At 36.6% G+C, this 25,137-nt stretch overlaps 1 protein-coding gene across 3 annotated transcripts in view; it reads left to right on the top strand.

The window, feature by feature from the left end:
- Positions 1 to 8,680: 8,680 nt before the first annotated feature.
- pax7b (paired box 7b) overlaps positions 8,681 to 25,137 on the top strand; it is a 46,933-nt gene continuing 30,476 nt past the window's right edge. The window contains exons 1-4 of one of the 3 annotated variants that reach the window (XM_053643257.1): positions 8,681 to 9,642; positions 10,738 to 10,973; positions 11,444 to 11,585; positions 11,797 to 11,925. In XM_053643257.1, coding sequence (XP_053499232.1) covers positions 9,558 to 9,642; positions 10,738 to 10,973; positions 11,444 to 11,585; positions 11,797 to 11,925 — 592 coding nt within the window. In that variant the 5' untranslated portion in view covers positions 8,681 to 9,557. Of the gene's footprint in view, positions 9,643 to 10,737; positions 10,974 to 11,440; positions 11,586 to 11,796; positions 11,926 to 25,137 lie in introns of all 3 variants that reach the window. The other 2 variants (XM_053643258.1, XM_053643256.1) reach the window with 2 other exon arrangements.

The following is a 25,137-nucleotide window of genomic DNA, read 5'->3' as shown; positions in this document are numbered from 1 at the left end:
CAGGTATTTCATGCATTTTTTGACCCTAGCCAGTTCAGGTATTTCATGTGTTCCAGCTCAAGCACAACTGGTGCAACTAATGAAGCCCTTGGTAAGTTGCATCAGGTGTGCTTGAGACAACATCTGTTTTGCATATTTGTGCTGTTGTGAGGGATTCTATTCAGGGGGCTGAATAATTTTGAAACTGGAGAAATCATCATAAATTGCATTTTCAGATGAATTTGGGGAAACAACTTGAAACATTTGTTGTGTTATTTCAATTGCTTTTGTTTGATTTGTTCATTGCAAACAGCTGAAAGTATGTAAAATTTGACAATAAACCTGATTTGCAATGGGGGTTGAATAATTTTGATTGCAACTGTATTAAATTAATATATTGCATTAAACCCATTCAATTCAAGTGTAAAATCAGGGTAATACCTATTAGAACTCAATAACAAATAATTAAAACTTTGAAAATGCTGGGTTGTGATTTGCCAAAAAAATAAAAACAAACAAACAAAAAAAGGACCCTAGGCTGTTTCACTGACCCCACATTGAGAACCCCTGCCATAAAGTATATACTATCAGACTTTTATATATAATACAGACTGTCAGTAGAGGTCAGTCAAGTTCTCTCAGGATGAGCAGGGAATAAAGGGGCACCTGAACAACACATTTGTTAATGCAGATTCTCATAAACAACGTCAGAAAAACAGGTAAAATGGAAACCCACTGTAAATGATATCATGTAATTATATCTAAAACTCATATATGGTGCAGACCAGAAATGTGATTCAACCAAGCAACATCCTGCATGCCACTTTTTTAAAATAATCAAATAGAAGAATATTTAGTGAATTACATACATCTTGCATTGTGTTTCTGGCTGTGTCACAGTGCAAGACTGTCTGTTCCACTTATAATCATATAGAAAAAAAAAAAACATTTTACTACAACAATCTGCTATCAACTAAGAAAAGGGGATTAAAAAAAGGCCACCGTAGTAAGTTCACTATGTTTACAATTATTTGAATACCACAGGGCTTACTGGTTTAGATTACTGAATTACCAGCGTTTTACATAGAATGTGTGAATTTGCAATTATACTTGTTCCCTCAGAAATCTCAAAATCAAGAGGAGGCGCTGCAAAGAATTTGCTCTATGAACAATTTCATTATGTTTATTCCATATCTGTTAGTGACAGAACACAGCCATGTGACAAAACCCAAAAATATAGAGCCAGAATAATCTGACATGCATTGAAACATTATTAATTACAGTTGAAAAATAAAGTAAACAATTTTACGATCTTCTTTTAAAGGAAAGATAGTTTTACATGCACAGCTTGTAAAACCTCCCTCAAGCATTGCATGGTACCCTATAACAAACATATATAGTACATACTGTGTATTATAGTAATTCCTAATAACCCATTTTAAGATGTTTTGAGATGTTTTGGAATTTGAGCTTATGTTTGTGTTTCAGCATTTTACTACAACCTTTATGCTTACAGAACGTAGATGACAACTGCATGGTGAGTCTTTTCATTTGACTCATAATTTTTGGATATCCTGTGTAAGGGTTGACAACCTAAGAAAACCTAGGGGTTAAATTGATATTTAAGCTATTTAGATGCTATGCACTAGTCTTGTTATTTTTGTGTCATTCTGACAGTTGTATTGATTGGATTGTCCAGCACTAACCATGAAGTTTTTTTTAAAGGTATTATCAACTTAGCATTCAATTTTCTATATATTAAAATATAACCTGTTACATGTATCCTAAATTTTTGTTTTTGGTTGTCTAAAAAGTGTAAAAACATTAGCAAAGGGGCAGATGTCACAGTTAAGGAGAGATTCAAGTTCTCCTTCTGTGCTAGTTTTTCAGATTGATTTAGTGAAACCAATCGGGGCAGCATGTAAAATCGGCTCCGTTACTTTCATCTACGTTAAACAGGCTTCTTTCTTTTCTGACATTTTAAAAGAAAGCCTGCACTAACTGATTAAAGAAAAAAATGCAGTCCATCAAATGCTGATAAAGCTTAAAGGATGTCTCTTAGAAGAGTTGCACCCTACTAACATCAAGAATGGCAATCCAGTTACCCTCTAGGAAAATATTAATGTGAGGCCATTTTGTTCCAATTGTACAAATACATTGTGTGCAAAGCTGTAGATCATAAAAATTTGATTTTCAAATGGTTATCAGATGTAAAATGATATCACATAATGGTCTTATTGATATAGTGGATTATTGTTAAACTAATAATTTGAAGGTCTTTGGGTGATGAGATATGCTATGTCCTCTTGCTGTTGCTCATCGTTGAGCATATTTCTTTGACGCACCTGTTGATAAACTTAACCCTAAAGACAGTAGAGCTGATTTAGGAGCAGGTCCTGCAATGCCCTTTCTTGACTGAAGGGGTTAATGGGGCTAATATATTCTCAACTGAGAGGTGAGAGCTGTGATGCTCTACACAGCATGACCTCCCATCAGGTCCTGACCTCCTTCATGCTTTTACACATGTACCACACCTGAAGTCACACATGGGTACATGAAAGAGCTTGACAAAAAGGCTTTCATGGTATGAAAGGATGAGTTGCATGTAGCATGGCAGTCCCTGTTCTACTGCAACCTGGCCTTAGTGCTGTGATCACACATTCCACATACAGTGGCATTTTAAATGCTTTCATTGCAGATTTTTTTCTCTCACAACATGAAATACACATGAAATACACCTTTATCGATCCTGAATTGGAATTTCAGATTATTGGAAAACAATAAGCATCAGAATAAGCAGAAATGCTTGCAAATTCAGTAAACATGCTTACTTCCTATTTAGCAATCCTTCGTTAATTCAGGTAATGTTCTACATTATGTTCAGACATAAGAAAGCTGTATTGTCTATCTTCTATTTATTAAAATGTAGAATAAATAAGGAAAAACTGATATGTTTTAAACATATATTATAAATCATTTGTCTTCCTATAAGATGGCATTTGGCTTGGTCCAACTTTTTAATTAAAAATGAACCTATATTAATTTATTGTTCAGGTAATTGGAGATTATTTTTTATTCTAATCTAAAAAAATGTTTAGTAGTCTTTTTTAAGAGATGCATTTAAGCTTCAACTAGCTTTAGCATATGAAAATCGCATAAGACATTGGGTCCTACATTGCTGATTTGCAGTTCTCAAATCATTTCCTTCTCAAATATAACTGCAGTGCTGAACTAAACTTTTCTGAAAAATTGTCTCAATTGTTTTGTGCTAGCAGAACAGTGACACTTATTTTGTCCAGCATTATGATAGGTTATCACATCTATCATAAATCATGTAAACATACTGCATATGAACTAGAACAAAACTGCCTATATGCTAGCTATCATAACAAGTGTTTGAGTAGAGAAAATGAACAAACTGTGCTGAACTCTGCAGGAACCACAAATGTGCTCCTCTAACTTACACTCCTGGAAACCGCCTGTTTTATGGTTCTACCTTTACATTTGTTTATCTAGCTGACACTTTAATCCAAATCAACTTATAATTGAGACGGGATAGAACTGAATAGTTCAGGGTGACATTGACAGTGACAGCTGTGTGTGTGTGTGTGTGTGTGTGTGTGTGTGTGTGTGTGTGTGTGTGTGTGTGTGTGAGTGATTGATTTTTTATATCATGATGGGGGACCAAATATCCCCACAAGGATAGAAATATCTTTCAGTTTTCACCTTGTTGGGGTATTTGTCTGATCCCCATGAGGGGAACTGCTTTTTTTCTACTTTGGAAAACTACCAGCCAACAGCATGTGTGTATGTGAGCATATGTTTATATCATCATGGGGGACAAAATAGCCCCACGAGGATAGGAATATCCGACAGTTTTGACCCTTGTTGGGGCATTTGTTTGGTCCCCATGAGGGAAAGTGGGAAACCTTTTTTTTCCCCCCCGTTATAAACAAACTGCAGCTTTTATTTAAAGACAGAAGGTTTCCTTTTGGTTACTGAGGTTAAGGTGTTAGTGATAGGTTTAGGTGTAGGCATAGCAGTAGCTGCATTACTAATTACATAAATAAAAGTACGTCACAAAAATAGTAAGATTAACGTGTGTGCATATGTTTTGTGTATGTGTATACAATAGGTGTGTTTGTGAGAATTCGAGAGTGAGAGTGATGTGCTGTACCTCACAGACATTCTTTCCTCTGCTTGCAGTGATCTATTGTGACAAGATGCCATTACCAGGCCCATGATTTAACACCCTTAAACACTTCCAGCTGCACTACAGTGCTAAATGTGTCATGAGGAAGTCAACATCAGGATGACAGGCTTTGTATGATCAGAAGCACCTGCTCTCTCTTTCTCTGTCTCTGTCTGCGGAGATGCTTTGCCTTTGTGCACTACGAGCTCAAAATTGCTCCCTCAGTTTCTATATGTAAGCACAGGACCGCAGTCTGTTTCACTCCAGCAACTCAGATGTCACAACTGTCAAATAACCTAGCCTTAGAAATATGGTCAAATATGGTAAAACCTTTGATTTATGCCATTTTACAGCAGGTTTGCTATATTAAATATATTAAAGGAATGTCAGATTAAATGCTTTGTTCTTCTTGGGTACTTGGTAGGTCAGAGTAGCACAGGTCAGTACTGAGCTGTTGACGCTGGTTTGAATTAAACATTTTGCAGGTGTAACTGACCTGGCCCCTAAAATAAGATGGAATATATGTGTGGACACCAGACTGAAAATGAAAGAGCTAGTAAAACTGTTTATTGTATCATCTCTTATAGGGATCTTCTATATTTTCTAAAAATCCATCAAAGCATAAAAAAATCACAATGAATGGCCGTGTTGAAAAACAAATGTGCAGTTTTTTTTTTCTCTAGATATTTTATACATAATGAAATCAAACCTGTTGACAGGGAAACAAACTATCCCTAATAAGGTTTAACTTACTGACCATTTAAAGCGTTCAGCTTTTTCTGTCTCTATTCACATGATTTGCGACTGGTACAACTGGAAATTATTTTATATATATACAGTTGCAATCAAAATTATTTAACCCCCATTGCAAATCAGGTTTATTGTTAAAATTTGTAGACGTTCAGCTGTTTGCAATGAACAAATAAAACAAAAGCAATTCGAAAAGTTCAACACAACGAATGCTTCAAGTGGTTTCCGCAAATTCAACTGAAAATGCAACTTAGAATGATTTCTCCAGTTTCAAAGTTGTTCAACCCCCTGAACAGAATCTCTCACAACAGCAAAAATATGCAAAACAGGTGTTGTCTCAAACACACCTGATGCAACTAATCAAGGGCTTCATTAGTTGCACCAGTTGTCCTTGAGCTGGAACACATGAAATACAAATCAACTGGCTAGGGTCAGAAAGTGTACAAAATGCCTGGAGAGGACAGAAAAAGGAAGCTATCAATGGCTGCAACCAGATTTATGAGAAAGCAGGTTGTGAAAAACCCTCGTCACGCCGTCTGTGAGGAAGCTGAAGCTTGGGTGTCATTGGACCTTCCAACAGGACAATGATCCCAAGCATACCTCAAATTTCACCAAGACTTGGCTGCAGAAGAAATCCTGGAAGATTCTACAGGGCCATCACAGTCACCTGACTTGAACCCCATAGAAAATCTCTCGTGGGATTTGTAGAAGGCGGTTGCAGCACGCAAACCCAAGAATATTACTGAACTGAAGGCCATTGCTCATGAGGAATGGACTGATTCATCAGGAAGCTGATGTCTGGCTATGCAGTGAAAACACAAATAAAAATATTTCAAATAATTATTGACATTTTTATCTTTATGTTACCCAAACCTGAAAAAAAGATTATTATTATTGTTTATTCATTCATCTTCACTATGTTCTTTATCCTGTTTGGGGGTCATGGTGAATGGTTCACTCTGGATATGACTCCCATTCACCTTCTCATTCAAACCAAGGGGCAGTTTGGAGTCGCCAATCCACCTATACCAGCTTTTTTTGTGAGAGGGGAGGAAGCCGGAGAACCTGAGAGAAAATCCATACAGACATGGGGAAAACATATAAAACTGCACACAATTCAAACTCAGGATCATACCACAGACACTGGAGCTGTAATAATTCAGACAATGCTGTGCCTTGTTTTTAATATTTTGTGATTAATATGCTGGCCCTACACAAAGCAAACTAATTAAACATTTTATTTTATAGCTTTATTGCCATCTAGTGGATGTTTTCATCTCTATGAAATGCAAATTTTTTACGTAGTCAAATCCCATGCTCTGTATATTTTTAGTGCTTACCACACTAAAACACACTTGCATCAGCCCAACTGTTTTGATAATCACAAGAACAAGGGGAATAAACAAATGCAGTGCTATAAGAACTGGAATGCAGGATCACTTGTTTCAGTCTATGGCCACCAACCTGGTTCCTGGAGATCTACCTTCCTACAGCCCAAATTCAATACACCTGATTCAAATAATCTACTAGACAGGGAATCTGGATCCTACTAAATTAAGTAAATAATCAAACCCTTCTGTAAAACGACAGGGTTGGTGACAACTACTTTAGATAATAATATTTTTAATATTAGTCCCAGAGATTAAGTTTAGGTTAAACTAAATTCTGTAGGAACAGAGTTTGGACAATAATTTCATGATTTGGACAGCTCCATAGATTATACCTTGTTATAATAATTCTCATTTTTGGTGTTTGAGCCTTTAACTGAAGGTGAGTTTGTCTTTTTTTGGTTTTCCAGCAGCTGTTTTGACTTTTTGTCCATTCTAGCCGATTAAAAGCTTACTCCAAAATTGATTTTGGGTTTCAGAATTTACTCTGCTTTTAGGGCTTGGCTAACATTGTAAGCAATTATTACAAGACCCAGAAAGAATAAACAAAACGCTTTCAGTAATTTAGGTTAGCCACAAAATGAATGATTTTAAACAGTGGTGAAATAAAGGCCACTGAATTTGTTTTAGCTGTACTGCCCAAAGTGGAATTGGAAACAGCGTGGAAGAAAAAAAAATGCATGCAATGAGATAGACTTATATTTATAATAGTATAAATATTATTTCAATTGTTTTGACTAAAGGAACATAGTACCTATTAGAAACCAATCTTTATTAGAGATTAATATCACGTTGTCTACATTTATTGAAAGATGGAGATTTAAAAATCTTGTAGCTGTAATAGTCTCCCCCTCCCTCCATATTGTGTTTCATATCAAACAAATGAACTTTTCATTGACAAGTGAAGCTGAGGAATCTCAGATGCACGTTGGGAATGACTGGCATCTTTATTAAATATTTTGCATGGTTTAAAATGTAAAACTTTGTTTTACATTCATCCTCATAGTAAGGTATCACACTGGCATTAATTATTTTGTTCTCTGGGGACCGTGTGTGCTTTGAAGAGGCAGTACTATCTCATGTTACACCAATTACTGACGACGTTGTTGTTAACGCAGGCGTGTATATGAATAACCCAACGGCCCGCAACTATATTGTAGCAAGCAATGCAAACCCTCTGCATTTCTGTTTTTTGTTTTTGTTTTTGTTTTTGTTTTTAACTGGCGAAAGTTCACAGCCTGTAGTTATTAGCCTTTTAAGCAATACTAGCCTTTTCCAAGTCAAGAAACAAAATTTGATGTGATCTGGACTTCTGTCAGGTGACTTCTGATCTGCTCTTATTCAGTGAGACGGTGTGCAGAGAAATTAACTTCATGTTTGATAAGGCGCTCAGATGGATTGTATATATATATATATATATATATATATATATATATATATATATATATATATATATATATATATATATTTTAAATCATTACAGAATTTGAACGATAGATGAAGAACAGACAGGGACTTGGCATGTGTGAACCTTATTGTGAAATGTGTATTAATAATGAATTAGGCTAAGAAACAACCGGCTTAAATGATTTTTTTAAACCATGAATTGTTTAGTTATTTAATAAAAGTTGTATGACTATTTAATAGCCTATGTTCAATAGGATAATATTTTACACTTTCAGGAAAGTGTTAGCCATTATCCATGATCAGGTTATAGTTACCTGGATGTCAGCGACATTCTACTGTCATTATTAAATCATTAAATGTCAGACTGCTACACGGATCAGGTCAAATACTCTGTTCGGTTAACATGTTTCTAAAAAACCAAGGGAAATAGCAATAAGACTATTTACCATACAGAGCTATTAATGCAAATTGCCCGACATGTTTTCCTTCAACCTGTGTGACCTTTAACCTGTTAGAAAGCGATATAGAAAAACTAATAGCCTAAGCATGGCAACACTGTGCACCTGTTACCGTGTAGTACACGCTATATTTCTAAATATGCACAGAGGTAAGCATTCAAGCCACTACTAACCATCACGCCCATCACGCCACTATATTATAAGGAGTTGGATAGTAGGATACCCAGTAAACTTTTTTCTGGAGTTAGATAGATGCATTTACTCCTCTTCGATCATCACTAAAGGAAACATAGTCTAATCCTGCTGGAAACCAGTCTTCGACACACTTGAACAACATTGGATAAAAGTAGGCTGCTTAAAATAACCCAACATCTGTAAACTAGATTCATCTACTATTTTTATTTATTTATTTATCTATTCATTTTAAACAACTATGTATTGTTATATTACATATACTACTCTGTGACTCTGAAATTAAGCAAAATGTATGCTTTTGGGCTTTGTGCTTGTAGATATATTGCTCTATATTGCTTTATTTCTGTAAACTCATACGGTGTTAGATGTATGCAAGTGATCCACATCTGTGTGTCATAACCACTGGGCTGAAAATGATATCTGAGCAGAGATCAGGCATGTTTGCAGTGTTGACTAAAACATTGTGTTTGTCTTGTCCCGCTGGTGCTGTTATGAAAAGGAAGCTGAGCAGTGTGGTGTTTTGTTTGTTTTCTATTCACGAGCGGTGGTGTGGAGTGAATGAAAAGTGTGAGTGCCTGAGCGGCTGCTTCGCCGCGCTCTGATTGGTCCATTAAAGCTCGGCTGCGCCCCTAAAATAAAAGAAAGCTGAGGGAGCCTATTGGCGCGCGCGAGCCTCCCTCCTGCACCGTGCGCCAAAAAGTTGTCCACTTAAACTACTACTCGAGCTCTGCGCACACTTTGTCATCAAAACCTGCCGGACCTTTGCAGAAAACACTGCGAAGAAATTAAGTAACCTTTGTCCACTTAAAGAGAGTTAAGGAGTTGCTCCCCCTCCTTCCTCACTCCAGCACTCGACATTAGGTTGGCAGTTGTGATTTTTCCTCATGCCCCTCTCCACAAATCAGGAGAAGCGTTAATCCTTTTTTTCTCTTTTTTTCTTCTTCTTCTTCTTCTTCTTTTTTTTTTTTTTTTTTTTTTTTTTTTTTTTTTTTTTTTTAATAAACAAAATCAGTTTAGGAGTTTTAAAATTCATTCCGCGCTTTGGTTGGATAACAGTTTTTTTGTTGTTGTTGCTGTTTTGTTTTGCTTTTGATTCGGATCTCCTGTCTACAAAACAGCACTGATCATCGAGTGTGGACACCAGTTTTTGAATATCGGCCTGTACTGCGCCTCCTAAATATAACCAGAATGTCGTCTTTACCGGGATCAGTACCTCGGATGATGAGGCCAGCACCAGGACAGAACTATCCCCGCACCGGCTTCCCCTTAGAAGGTGGGTTAGCTCCAAATATGACTTAAGATTCAAACTTTTTATTTTGATCAAATAATGCTCAGAGCGCCCCTTTCCAACTATTTTAGCTTTAGTTTTAAAGCCTATTTTATGTATTCGTTTATTTTGTCTTAACATTTTAGTGACATGCTGTTTATGATTCGTTTGCGTATTTAAAAGCACCCCATTTGTATTTATTTATTTATTGCCATGTGACCAGCATATGGTACGTGACCAAGTGGTTGAAATAAAACTTGCTAATGATCCGGCATGTCAGACAGGATTTACTGAAGAGTTCAAGTGGTGCAGGTGGAAGCAAAACTGCACATCAATATTTGTAAAGCAGGACTGCTAATAAAGCGGACACCGCAAATATTTACAGCTTGTCCTAAAGCCCATGGAGCCACTCATATCTATGAAATCAGGCATTATTAAATTATTGACAACATATTGGTAAATGTATTTTAATAAAACAAAATAGCATGGAGGAAAAAGACTGTTGCAGCTGAATTTTGTGGCGATTTTTTGGATAATTCATTTGGGAATTTCTATATATAACATTTATTTGTTTATTTATTTATAGATTATTATTATTATTATTATTATTATTATTATTATTATTATTATTATTTATAATTTATAAAATTTTTTATTATCGTAGTTTTTAGATAGTCAGCCTACTCTCGCTTATTCAGTTATCATAATAGTTTGTTAAACATTTCTAATAAGTAGCCTACATAATAATACATGTTTTGGTTTTCATGAATGTGTTTCAAATAGGTTATTTTCTTTAAATCAGAAAAAACGCATTTTACACTGTGTATTGTATTTAATTTAGTGAAACGCACTAGCTAGAAAACGAAATATTGTGGATGTCTATAATGAAACATAAAATTTGCGGTTGTGCATATTTAAGAAATTCCACAAACGTGTCGTTATTATCAACAGCCTACAGTAACCACTGGTTTATTGCCTACTTTTATTTTCATATATTATTTCCTAATAAGATTACATTTTTAAGAGGACAAAAGTTGCCTCTTTGTGAACCATAATTTCGGTCCAAGTTAATCCTTTTTTTTTTTGAACCTTTTCCCCTAGTATCTACTCCTTTGGGTCAAGGGCGTGTGAATCAGCTTGGCGGGGTTTTTATTAACGGCAGGCCTTTGCCTAATCATATCCGACATAAGATCGTGGAAATGGCGCATCACGGAATTCGGCCGTGCGTGATCTCGCGCCAGCTGCGGGTCTCCCACGGCTGCGTGTCCAAAATCCTGTGCAGGTATCAGGAGACAGGATCCATCCGCCCTGGAGCTATAGGGGGGAGTAAACCCAGGGTAAGTAGCTCGCTCAAAACATTTTATTATTATTATTATTATTACGATTATTATTATTGTTGTTGTTGTTGTTGTATACACTATATTAAAACATTATTATTGCGTCCATCACTTGGTACTGGGACATAACAACAACAACAGCAATAATAATAATAATAATAATAATAATAATAATAATAATACAAAACAAATAATATTATTAGGCCTGTAATAGCCCAACAATAATGATGGATGGAAATAAGGCTAAATTCATGTTGTATAATAGTTTTTATTATTACTATTATTATTTAGTATTTTTTTTTAAAATATAGGCCTATATCTCACACAGATATTCCACATATTTCTTAACCTTAAACTGTGGAACACTGAAACTAATTTTGTACTCATTCTTTCTGTCTCCTATGTCCCTCTTCTCTGCACTTCCTTCTTATTTCTTGATCGTTGGTATTCCAATTTAATCCTAAAAGCAGGTGGCAACGCCGGACGTGGAGAAAAGAATCGAGGAGTACAAGCGCGAGAATCCCGGCATGTTCAGCTGGGAAATACGCGACAAACTGCTGAAGGACGGGGTGTGTGACAGAAGCACAGTTCCTTCAGGTGAGGCCTCACCTGGTAAGCGACCCTTTTTATACCATGACCATATTCACACACCTCTGACCTCTACAGCGAAGACATATTTTTGCCTCTTTAGCAAGATATTGAATGCAACAATTCTATGTTTTTCATTATTATTATTATTATTATTATTATTATTATTAATATTAATAATAATAATAATAATAATAGTCCCTAAATATATATATATATATATTTCTTTTAAAAGTGAGCTCGATAAGCCGAGTGCTTCGCGCCCGATTTGGCAGGAAAGAAGATGAAGACGATTGCGATAAAAAAGATGAAAGTGGGGAGAAGAAAACAAAACACAGCATTGATGGCATACTCGGTGACAAAGGTAAAAAAAAAAACACCTTGTCCTTGGATCCTTTTTTCCCCTCTTCTGAGTGCAGAATTCGAGACACATCTACATTCACTGCGGGCAATTTGCAGGATTTTGTTTTAGTTTAGCTCTCTGGGTCTTAACTCAGTGGACCTGAGTTCTACAGTGCATGAGGTTAATGCATGCTTATTGGCGTTAATGCGCGGTGTCTGACCGACGCTGCAGATTTGTCCTGCTGTTGAGCTGTCATTGCGCCATTTGATCTGGCCTACTTAATTATTTATATTGGCCTTGACGGGAGGTATTTAGAGCTTGCCGCGTTTGTACAACAGACTCCTCCGGCGCTGCGTAAACGCTCTCTAGAAAACTGGTGCCTGACAGATGACCGATGTGGCAATCAAATTCAATTACCCTCGGTAGATTCACCACTTTGCGCGCTGGTGCACGCCATCATGTGTCACTCTCATTCTCACCTTAACGCATTTTTTACGCCATGACCTACGCGTGTATGATTTGTATTAATGTGATCTTGCGTGTTTTAGCTATTTCCTAGGATTATTTAGGCATCACAGTTTCCGGTATATAGGCTATATATGCTTGGTTTGCCATACTATTTTTAAGGGTTTGCGCGCTTTGCAATGTTTTTTTTCTTCTTTTTTCTTTTCTTTTCTTTCTTTCTTTTTTTCTTTTTTTTTTTGCCGTGTTCAAACGATCGCAGAAAATGGTTTTCTTCACGGTGACAGTCATTCATGAAACTTGAAGATGAACTTCACTCCAAAATAAAAAAAAAAAAAGCCTCGATTCTATTGAAGGCTTGAAAGTAAAGAATCTGCGTTACAAAGGAAAGATCCAAAAGCGAGGCGTGGAAAAGAGGACTAGATCCGTGCATTCACATTCAAAACACCGTAAAGGAGGAGAGAAAACTTTTAAACAAAAGACCAAGAAAAGAACTAAAGCGAGATGAATTATTCAATACACCCCACTGATAGATAGTTTTGTAATTTTATGGAATCTGCTGCTGGAAAATAATAAGATTGGGAGAGTGCAAAATATTTGATTCTCACTTGAAAATGCGCATGATGCTATTGTGTTGTTTTTTTTTCTTTAACTGTTGCATTTTGGGTGTTGAGTCTTGTTTGGGTATTTTTTTCCCCGGAGATATTGTGGGTGTTTTCACCTAACCCTGCATGTAGACGATTAGGCAGCGTTTTCCAAGCTTGCCGCTGGAGTTTCAGATTTATTGCATATTTAAGGCTGCGTCCTAAACTCCATTCCTCCCTAATAAATAGCAGACTAGGTGAACATAGAATGCCACCCGCAGTAACTATGGTAACCTGTGCTGGAGCGTCATGCTAGAACTTTGGTATGCGCAAAATTATTGTTTTTTTCATCCGTCCCCAAAAAATCCGACTTAACTCATGAGCCCTCTCTCATGAATTAACATAGCCTATAGGTACAAGAGCCAAAGTATGTTTGTTCAAAAATAATAGGCTATTAAACAACAACAGCACATTTTTTTTACTGATGGTGGTAATATTGTATTACATACAAAAAAATGTTTACTGCCTCATAGTACATGGTATAGGCCGTTGTATTTTGACATACCATTAAGTAAGGTAGTATAGTAGGGGCAGCCAGACACCAGCAAATTATCAAGACAACATGATGACCGTGTCGATTATTTCCCAGTTCATTTTGCAGCATTATTTTTGTTTCTCCCAGCATGAGAGTTTATATATGTTTAAGTATATATATATATATATATATATATATATATATATATATATATATATATATATATATATATATATATATAAATTGTTGGCTTAGAGTTTATATTCACTTATTAATTTAGCATATATAGCATATATTTTGCGTTTTAACACCACGGCCTTTGAACAGTTTGTCTCCAGTTTATTTGCGGGAGATTATTTTCTCATGCTTAGCTGTCACGGTGGCACATGAACGCAAAGCCTCAGCACACAGTGCTTTATTCCAAACCTTAAAAAAAATATTCATCTTTGGTCTTGTTTCACTCTATCATCCTGCTGGCATTTAATAACGTCAAGACTTATTAGAGCTGGTAATGGAAACTGTGTTGTGAATGTGCGGATACTGGGCAGGGGTGTAATAGCTCACAGGCACAGTGCGCAGTGTATTTAGCTCCTTCACTCCCCAGCACTCGGCACAAACGTTACGATGAAGGGGTTTAAAGCAGCTTAAATTGAGCCTTTTATTTCTCTCCACTTTCATCTCTAAACGCTCCTCGCCGGCTAGCCTTGGGCACAAATTCATGAGATTTTAGCTTCTCGCGTAGTTGTTAGGGTTTCATATAGATATTTGATTTATTTTGTTTTATTGTACTTTCCAATTGCTTTAGCGGATGCTGGAAGGAATGGAAAGTGATAGACACTCCAAACGAATCCGTATAACATATGGAGAGACAAGTCTAAGCATACACTGGTAATCAGTGGTAACTCTTATTTAGTCCTACGTTTAATCAAAGCACAGCAGATCTACTGCTCGTTGTAACCTAATTACTCCGCATTTACATGAAATTTTCTACTCCTACTCGTAACCATCAGTTATAGGTAGAATGCAGGATGTGAGTTTTCAGCATTAAGTACCAAGAAATTAATTCTGTTGATTATATTCTGATAATAAATCCGACTGATTGGTTATTTGTTTGCCAAGTTTTACGCAGGGAAACATTAATCTGAATATGATCCTTATCTCTTGGACTGGACTACAAATATAGACACCAGTAGATAGCCAGAAGTCTGCAATATCAGTCGATTAATTTTGGTGATATAGAGTAAAAACCTCTTCTTTACACAAACGATAGAGAGACAAAACTTGTCTCTGTTCAATGACTTAAGCTACCATGTTGGCTATGTGTGCGGTAGAGAAGGAAATAGGCTTAATTAAAGGGAAAAAAGTAAACGAGTTTTGGAATCACACATAGGCCTAAGACTGCAAGTAAAACGCGTCCAGTGCAATAGTTTTAATTAAAAATCGTAGTAAAATGCAAACTTACATTTGTGTTGTCATTAATAACAAATCAAAGCGCACGATTAAGACAGTAACCAGTCAAATACTCCAATAGTCCTGTTTTTAGAAAAAAAATATACAATTACTAGCAGCAGGTTTCCTAAATAATTTTTTTTAAATAAAAAAAGGGAGAAGGAGAGCACTTCAAACAAATCTACCCGAAATGGTGACAGACAGAGGTTTAGTGAAAGTATGGGGAAGTTATTTCGCTATTAATAACCTTTTTTCCTCAGGCACAGAGAGTCACTCCATTTGCACTTTCTCGCAGCTACTGGGCTGGGTTCAAATTGAGGGAGACCGAAATGTTGGGAAGAGATAACACAATCATCAGAGCCGCGCTCCTGTGCTGAGCATCAGTGTATTAAACTCGGATTAACCTCACCGCGCTGCCTCCCATCACTTTTCACTGGAATTCTGGTGTTGGGAAATATATAGTCCAGCCTAAAATGAATTTATAAACAGGATAACAAGCATCAGGAATAATAATAACAACAACAACAACAACAACAACAATAATAATAATAATAATAATAATAATAATAATAATAATAATAGATAAGAGATCAAGGTTAAAAGATCATGGTTAAAAAGGACACTATTTAGAACTGATTAACCGGAACCGCAACCGTTTGCAGAATAAATGATTTACATGCCGTTTAATTTTAGTGGTGCTCTTTGCAGGGAAATAGGGCTCAGCCAGAATAAAACTGACTCCCTAAATCCAGAGAAACCAAGTTGCGTAATTCGTGGAACGGACCAAATTAGTCAAACCAGCAAAAGTGACCATCATTGTGAACTGGAACATCTTCTTAGTTTAGGTTGCAGCATTGTGTGTGTTCGCCTGGAGAACATCACACACGCAGTTTCTCTTATTGTTTTCCTAACGGTGTATTTTTCTGTATTCTTCTGAAACAGCTTCAGATTCTTTTTCATCTGACAAAAATGCTGATTTGTGCTTGGTTAATAGACCTACTTGGTAAGCTTAATAAATGTCCATCTTTTAAAATAAATAAATAAATAAATAAATAAATCAGCTCATATTTTAGATGTAGTTCGGTAGTTCAAATATTTATTCATTAATTGATAATATCTGCTTAAAAAAAAAAAAAAAAAATCTTTTCACTGTTTATTGGACGACATAGATCACTTTCACTCCAGGAGCACGAGCGTAATGTATTTCATAGCCTACATTTTACAGAAAGCAGCTGGTGTTAATAATAAAACTAACTACATCAATTTCGAGAGACCCACTCATCACTGCATAATGCAATATTATATAAGTTGGATCACATATTTTAACCAGGTCTGCAGGCCGTTTCACCTAGGGCAGATCCTGTGTTTACCGCAAAAACTCCTTATGCGTTTATATTCAAAGGCACGAGAGAGGGACGGAAATAGACGTTAGGTTGTGGAGAAGGTTGGATGTGGCTTGGGGGAAATCGAGAGGCTTAAAGTCTTTTGATCCTTGGGCGCTTTTGCTTATCAGAAACACTTGTGGTGACACCACGACAATGAGAGTTCATCATATTACAGAGTGCCAGTACTCCCTTCAAACCTGTCCGTCTATTAATTAAAATATTTCTTGTTATGTGAGATTGGGTGCAATCTGAACGAAAACGGTTTTTAAAAAATAGCGAATTTTATTCATTTATTATTTTATTTAAAAAAAAAAATGCAATAGAGTCATTCGGCATGGGTTTACGGGTATTTTACGTCTCAAATAATGTTAAGCACAAAATACTTGACCACTCATGAACAAGGCCTATTTACCTAAACGTTTCAGCTCGAATGTATGCAGTAATTGATATGAGTGTATTTTGAAGGCTGATGGCTCAGAAGGAACGGGCCGGAAACACTTCATGCAGACTGGCACCGCGCTGTGCACCACGTCTTGCTAGATCAGAAGACCAAAATGAACAAACGACAAGGGAAACTCCTGCTGACAGCAATAAAAGTGTTGGCCTTCGGGCTTCCTATGTAGTGGCACAAAAGTGGTTTTGATCGCCCAGCCACCTTCAGTGCTGGATGCGGAACCATAAAACTGGCATCCCAGAGAACTCTTGCTGACCCGAGCCAAATAAAAGCTATCTCTTTTTATCAAATAAAAGCTATCTGTTTACCTCTGCTGAGCTCCAAGAACAAGCGCCATTACATATCGAGAATATTCGATATTGTAAAGAAAACAGCAATTAAAACAATCAATAGGAATAATGAAGCAAATAATGAAGCAAATTGGCCAGGTTTATTGTTACTGTCAGCTAATTATGCGGTCGTTTTAACATCACTGAGACAATTGTGGTGCCTTAAAAAAGAGTGGGTGGTAATTTGTTAATTAGCCAGTAGCCTATATTAAGCCAAGAGACAGGATGGAAGCCAGCTTTGCAGCACTCGGAAAACTTGTTGATTTTTTTTTTTGTTAGCCTATTGTTCGTTTCACTTTCTATCGGCATTAATGGTCTCTTTGGGAATACAAATATACCAAAAAGAGGAGTTACCAAAGTGGGAAGGTTTTTTTTTTTTTAATGGGATGAGGGTGAGGGACGGGGGTGGGTCGAGGCCCGCTCCTTTGCCATGGAGTGTTCAGTAGCCAGTCGTTAATCCTGCTTTCATTTTCGCCGACAAAATGCCGAGAGTTTTGTGTGGAGAGCCGATGGGACGCTGATCAGCTAACAAAAGGCACTTCTTCCACAAGACTGACCAGGCGAAGCGCTGCTTCAGGGCAGCTATAAAAACCCAAGCGTGTCTCTGAGTGAAAAGTAGCATTTAGCCTGTACATTTCGAATAGATCATCTTTGTTTACAAAGCTGCGTGTAGGGAAATTGAAACAGCAACCTCCATCACAAGCACTTCCCTAGCACTACTGAACACGACGCTCAAGGAATATTTAAATGTGTAAATAATTTACCTGGATGTCATTTTCCTGTCAAGAACAAAGTGCGAGTAATCCACTGCAAACACTTCAACAATTTAAAATGAACCCATTTACATTTACTCCTTTCTGTGACAGTCATGCACATTTTAAAACTGTATTTTACTTAGCGCTCTAAAATGTCAGTCAGTGTAGAAATCTGTTAGTCTACTGAGCAATTTATTATTTTCCATAAGACCAGATTGAATTTAAAATCAGAAGCCTAAACAATGGTTTAGTTTAAAATAGCTTATAATCGCAAATGATAGCTAAAGTTATTGTTGGTGGAAAAAAAGTGTTTTTTTTTTCATCTTAAAGAAATGAAAAAGTCAACATTCTTCTATTCTTTTCTAAAACCACTTTTGTTCTTTCAATGTTCCAACCATTTGTTTGAGCAAAGTTCATTCTGTTGTCTCACAGCCTCCACAGTCTCCACTTAAATACAGTCACTCTAAATGAGAGAGTGAGAGAGAGAGAGAGAGAGAGAAAGAAAGAAAGAAAGGGGAAACTCTCTTGTTTGGTGTCTTTTGGCTTTTCCACATTGACCATTCAAGCAGGTTGATTAACTCCTCCAAAAGTTTATTAAGCGGAGTGAAACAAAAGACCCCAAAGCCTTTAGGCAAGCAGGGAGACAGTTTATAAACTGGCTGCCATTGTTCCTCAAAGGTGGGTGCATGAATAACTTTGAATGGGCTCTATCAAACTGACATGATCAAGTCAGACAACAGCATGTTAAAAGGAGAGCCTTTTCTTTCAGCTGCAGGGATCAGTATATTTCCTCCATTAATGTACATCTGCGGTAGGAGGGCTCCAAGCTGGGCACTCTTGCCCTTGGTCAATACGCTGAACCGCAGTCTTTAGACTGCTTGAAGTAAAAGTCTGTGTTCTGCACGCCCACAGTGGGCAGCAGGTGTCACAGGCCTGGGAGAAGTATGGTAATCTCAAGTCCAAAAAGAAAAGGGTCAACCCTTTTTTAAAGACCCTAAAACAGACTGTTTTCCAAGTGAGTGACTTGGAATTGGCTTTTTGTAGCATTGGATGTTGTCTTAATGCAAGTTAGGATTTGCATTTCTTTGACTGCTGCAGAAAGGTTTAAAGGTTTCAAAATGTTTGTATGCTGCTTGTCAAAGCTGCTTCTCTCGTGAAACTATTAGATATTCTAATTTAAGCTGAAGTAATCTTTACTATATGGAAAGTATTAACAGCCAAAATAAAATTGAAATTTTGCGTTGTAAGTGTGTACATTACTAATTATGTCTTTAGATTATATTCAGGCAAAAGTATATATTTTTGAATAAACAAAGGTGGGAGGTCATTAAAATGTTACTGGTGGGAATTAAAGAGTCTAGGAGTTATTGGTGGGAATTAAATAGTAGGAGGGATGTTGGTCAATTACCATCTGTGTGTTTTACTGTACAGATATTTTGCAATATATTAAGCATGCACTTTGTTTTTATTGACCAACAACATTAGAAAGACATGTCTTCAGGTCTGAGTAATTATAACAAACAAGAAAACGTACCCAAAAACAAAAGAGTCCTTGTGTGTGTAATGTGCTGTGGCTTAAGAAGAATGGGTGTTGTGATTTGTGACTTTTCTGGCCCACACTTTCACACGAATTGTGTTCTGTAGGACATGGTGGAGGGGACGGCAATCTATTCACCCTGACATGTGCTACTTTTTGGATATTATGTAAACAGATTTAACAAAGAAAAGATGAAATTGCTAGGTGATCGTGGCAAGATTATGCCATTATCTCCATATCCAGATTATGGAAAATTACATTATGTGAACACTATGAAAATTCAGTACCAAAATTTTTTTTTAGCATTCTTAAATTCTAAATAAAATTTGAATTGACCCAGGATGATTTTTTGCAAATACCATTTAGGTGTTTGCATGTATCAACATCTAGACACAACAATGTGTCCAGGCAACAATACTTTTGTAATTTTTTATAATTTTCACAAACCTATTTATAACTTCATGTAGACCTCTATGCTGATAAACTCCAAAGATTTGGCTAAATAAGTTGCATAAACAGTTAATCAACTTCCATTTATTTTTATTTTATATGTTTGTTTGGAAAAGAAATTGTCAGTGCTTGACATTGGCATTGACAGTGCTTGACATTCTCTTGCCCTGTGTTGGTTTTATAAGCTGACAGCACATAAACACTTTTCTTGCTGGCAATTACTTGTAACCACACCTCACTAAATACAAGCTGTGAAATAACTACAGTTGTTTAAGATGTTGTAAAAAATACATTTGTTGATTAGACAAATAGGTGTTGATTAAAGAGTGTTTGCTTTTGGATCATCTGTGTGCATGAGTCTCCAAAGCTGTGGAAATTTGCTGATATTGATGGTTATTACAGCAGAGACAAGTTAAATTGAGGCCTCAGGCTACATTTATTGCAAAGATACAGTTCTCATCTTACAAAAATGCTGAAAATATTGTATGCCATGTTTTTTCCACAACCAACATAATCATTTAGTGCATGCAAAATTGAATGTTTGTTTTTTAAGAAATGAGTATTTATTTTTCACAATTCCATTAAAATGACAACAGACAAATCATTGCACCATTATGGTTAAAATTAAAATAGACCAAAGCCAAATGCTTAGAAAAGATGGAAGATGGCAACTGAAAGAAGATTTTCAGACCTGTTCTCAATGAGAAGTGTCTCTAATTTGTGTAGCTCTGCCCTAAAGGTTTTTAAAAAAATTATTATTCATAAAGAAGATGTCCGACTTTGCATGCCTCCAGTTTGCAAAGGCTAAAATTTCAGCCCGATTGAGATGACAGTGGAAGCATGGCCCATGTAATGTCTAGCACTAATTAAGTGGAGAGACATTTGTCCCGCATCAGTCCTATGATTAGCAGCTAACACCATAGTCCAATAGCTTAAAAATCAGCATCAGCCCATGCTAGTTAAGGCCATAAAATTTCCCATTTTATGCTCTTCAGCAGCCTCACCCCAAGACTCTTCATTAGTCTTATTTATACGTTGTGCACTCACACAAAGACAATAAACATGTTCCTAGAGTGTTACAAATCAGAAATGTGCTCAGATTTTTTCCACCATTTTAAAACGTGAAAGCGTTGGGCACTGTGAGAGGAGGAGGACAGTTAGGACCTGCTCCCATCTCCCCATGCAGCTTCAAAATGGGCTCAGGCTATTTTTACACTGATTTTCTCCCTCATTTGTGTCACCATTTTGAATAACTGCTCTGAAATACCCCTTAGTATTAAAGCAGTAAGTGTTGTAATTTTTTTGTTCAATGTTTGACTAAGAAAGATTGAATTTGATTTCACAGATGGTTTATAGCAGTGCTTAGATAATATAGGTATTTAGTATGCTGTGTTAGTAATATTGACTAAATAATAATATTGAATTTATATTCAAATGCTGATCTCTAGATCTCAGAAAAGAAACCTCTTCTTAGTTTCATGCATTTAAAAAAAAGGAAAAAAAAGGAAAGAAACTATAAGGCCACATTATAACGCACTTTAAAGCACTATAATCTCTAAGGAGGTTCATTGAGGCCAAATGGCATTGTTGTGTTTATTGATCTGCTTTAAAAAAGGTTATACATTTAATTTAAAAGAAAAAAGTGTTTGATTTAAGCCTCAGGCTATCCACTTGGTGCCTGCATCTATGTATTTAGATTTATTTTTAAATCTTAAAGCTAAATCACTGGTAGAGCTGACAGTCAGCACTTTTTTGTTTATCTCTGAGAGAGATTCACAAATGCTGCAGTTATTGGAATGTGCAGATAAAGACTTTCTAAGAAATAATGCCTTCAAGACAAATGTTTTTTTTTTTTTTTTTTAAATAGTTATTATCAGTTTAAAATTGTAATGATTATCCAAAAAGCTTCAGGTTCAGGAAACTCCCTGGAATTTCGCCTGCAGTGTGTTTGAAGTAAACATGTTGGCACTGATTTTCTTATCTCCAGTCCAGGAGTATTTGTAAACATACTAAATAAATTTATATAATATAAATGATACATTACATTCTCCACAGAGAAATCCTTTCTTGTGGTGCTGTTCTAACTGTGCAAGTAAGCTCTTTTCTAAAGAATGTATTAAAGTGGAATTCAATTAAGCCATGCAAGTTTAAAGGTCTGATTTTCTTCTGAATCTCTTCCTCCTTTAGAAATGTGATTAAATTCCACCATTTTGATTGCTTTTGACCTCAATTATCAAGATCCATATCCCAGGAAATGAATTCAATATTAAAAAAGAGCGAATGAGGCTGGTGTAAATGGACACCTGCCTTTCACCTGCAGTCTGAACAATGCTGGCAGGTAGAAACCGAATTACAACTTTCTCCGTTTTTTGTTGTCTGCCTCAGCATTTCTCAATGGAGTCCACTTTTCATGTAGCAAGCAAAAGGCAATTCTACCATCACCTCATATGGCCTGAAGCAATATTAAGAAATTTGATTCTTAGTGCATAGATTTAAATTTCAGAGCAGGGACAGACAAGGCGCTCAGACATTTTTATGTGCACTTAAAATATGGTGATGAAATGTCAAGAGGCTATGCAACCAAAGCAAAAAAAATCTGTCTCTTATGTGTTACTATGACTCAAGCCAGACACAGATGACTTTACTCAAAGTTTTCTAGATTACGATGCATTTCTTAACCTTGTTGTAGACCAAACATGCGGCTGGCACATTCCAGGACATTCAAAACCTAAGAGACACAAACCATCCTTGGCCACTCCCCCCCCCCTCTCCCCATGGTGCCGGCCCTCTCCCCAACCCCTTAATGGATTAATATGCAGGCAGCACTTTCCAGTGGCGCTTGGGCACAGAAAGTCAATATGTCAGCATTTATTGATGCCCCACAGAGCTGTGCAGGGTTTTCAGCCCTCTTTTCAGGCTTAAATGGTCCCCTAAGGTGCTGCCTCTATTGGGCCTGAAAGGCCAGGGAGGCCCCCGAGGCTCTCTGTTGTTTAAGGTGAGCACACTCACACACACAGGCAATGGACAAAAAGACCACTGAGCCTTCAAGCACATGACAAGACCTATAAAAGAGCATCACCCATCACCTCTCCTTCACATTTTCCCCTTTTCCCCTCCAAACTTTTTTGTGCACAGCAACAGAAAGAAAAGAGAGCTAATTGTTTGTTGTGGGAGCTGGCTGATTATAGAACCTTCCCCCCTTTTCTTCTTTTTTTCTGTTTTCTTATACAACTTCTTCTTTTTTTGAGGATGTGCTTTTATCCCATGGAATGAAAGGAATGGACACTGGGTAGAAGAAGTGTCACCTCTAAACACACTGGCATTGCAGTTTGCTAGCTTGTCTTAAAAAATTAGCTATACTGTAGAAGTTTTTTCAAAATATGAAACTAAATACAATTACAACTAAAAACAAATATAGTTTATGCAGGTAAAGAAATCAAAGTAAAATATTTAAATGAAACAAACTCAATCATTCGCTGTACACTGTGTGTCCTTTTCCAGTACATATTTCCATTTACATAATTGTTTAGCATTTATAAAGTACAGCAAACCTAATTTCTGTATAAATCCCTATCTTGGTTTCAGCCAGACTCTAATGTATTGTTTTGTGTTTTTCTATTATGTGTACATTTTTTTAACCCCTCTGTCAGTCTGCACCTCCGTCTCCTTCTGCTGCTGCATTTCAAGTCTTTGCGCAGATGTTAGAATCGACAGGTCGATTTAAATCCAACCCTCAAGCCACATGGACTGTTCTGTAGCAGATGGACATCAGAGATAGGAGATTATAATAGTCTGTTTGTACAGTATTTCTTCCCTCTTCCTTGCGCTCCAACTGACCTATAAAGAGGACACTGGAACAACTGTGAAAACAAGAGAGAAACTGGAGAGAGGTTGGAGTTGGATTACAGTGGTTGATGAGAATGCTTTTTTTGTGGCAGTTTTGGTGTAGTTTCTTTAAAGTGAAATGGATAATGGTGGTTTATATTTATTGTGAGGCAGGGCCGAGTGTGATTTGAATGGATTTTCCTCCGCTGTGAATTTGCACAGAATGAAAAAAAAAAACCCATCTGTTTTCTTCCTTAACAAATCATTGCATTAGAATTAGCTCTTTAAAATACAGGGGTGGTCTTCTGAAGAATCACTTTGGATTGTAAATAATAGTCCATGTAGTGCATAGAGTATATTGACAGAGCCTATATGCCATGGCTCATTACTTTCCATGACTGAGAGAGGCCGAATGTATTGCTCTAATTTGTTAATCGTCGCTTGTTGGAAATGAGGAGAGCAATAATGTGCCCTGGCTAATGTGTGACACAAGCTATAATGTTGTTTAGACTGCCAGGCCTGATGAAGACAAATGTGTAAATGTTTGCCACCGTGCTAAGTGCAATGCCCTTTCAAGAATGTGCAGCTGTGGAGTGCCACATTTCCTCAGGCCCTTTTAGTTGCCGGCAAAAACGGCTGCAGGAGAGCAAGAGTGAAAAGAGGGCTGAGAGGAAGAAAGTGTGGCTGTGATGATGAATATCCCATCTGCTGCTTCACTGGTGCTGGCGGTTGATGGGAAAGATAGAAGAGAGGAGCTTGTGTTGGGTGGTCATGACTCCTCTTTGGCCCCAGTCACACTTCACCCATAGCAGTTAATCACCATCCTGGACTCGGCCATTTTTAACGGGCTCTACAGCCTAGGGCTGACGATGTTCAATAACACACATTATGTAGTGAAAATTCTTTGAAAGGATTGCTGTACTTTTTTTTTTTTTTTTTACTTTTCTTGTTAATTTTTTTTTTTACCTCACTTGATGTTGAAGGGCTGAATCAATAATCAAAATGTTTGCTGGTTATATGATTAATTGTTCTGTGAAATCCAATGCAACAAGATAGTATACTGTATTTTGTCCTTTGGGAGTCTAATGTGAAGTTACTTTTTTGTTCCAATTAATAAGGATGTAAAAAAAAAATCACATTTTAAATTATTTTTAATCACTCACTAGGCTTCCAACCAGGTTCACGCCAACATTAGGCATTTGACAAAATAGTAATCTCTGGAGGATCTTTAAGGAATATTGCCTTCTTAATACTTCTTAATTATGGTCTCATTTCATGATAAACAAGAACATTTTGTCAGCATCCTTTGAACTTGCAAATAGAATCACGTCATTTTATTATAATTAGGATGTTCCTCATTATTACAGAGACAGATGAACAGCTCGAAAAGTACTCTGGAATTTTAAAACAGATATATCTTGTCCAATTTACAGTATACCAAAGCCGAGCTTCTAGGCAGCATATGTTT

The sequence above is a fragment of the Ictalurus furcatus genome, chromosome 15, assembly GCF_023375685.1.
Source record: "Ictalurus furcatus strain D&B chromosome 15, Billie_1.0, whole genome shotgun sequence".
Taxonomy (NCBI): domain Eukaryota; kingdom Metazoa; phylum Chordata; class Actinopteri; order Siluriformes; family Ictaluridae; genus Ictalurus; species Ictalurus furcatus.
Note: the sequence above shows the minus strand (reverse complement) of the source record. Positions and strands in the feature narration are given on the sequence as shown.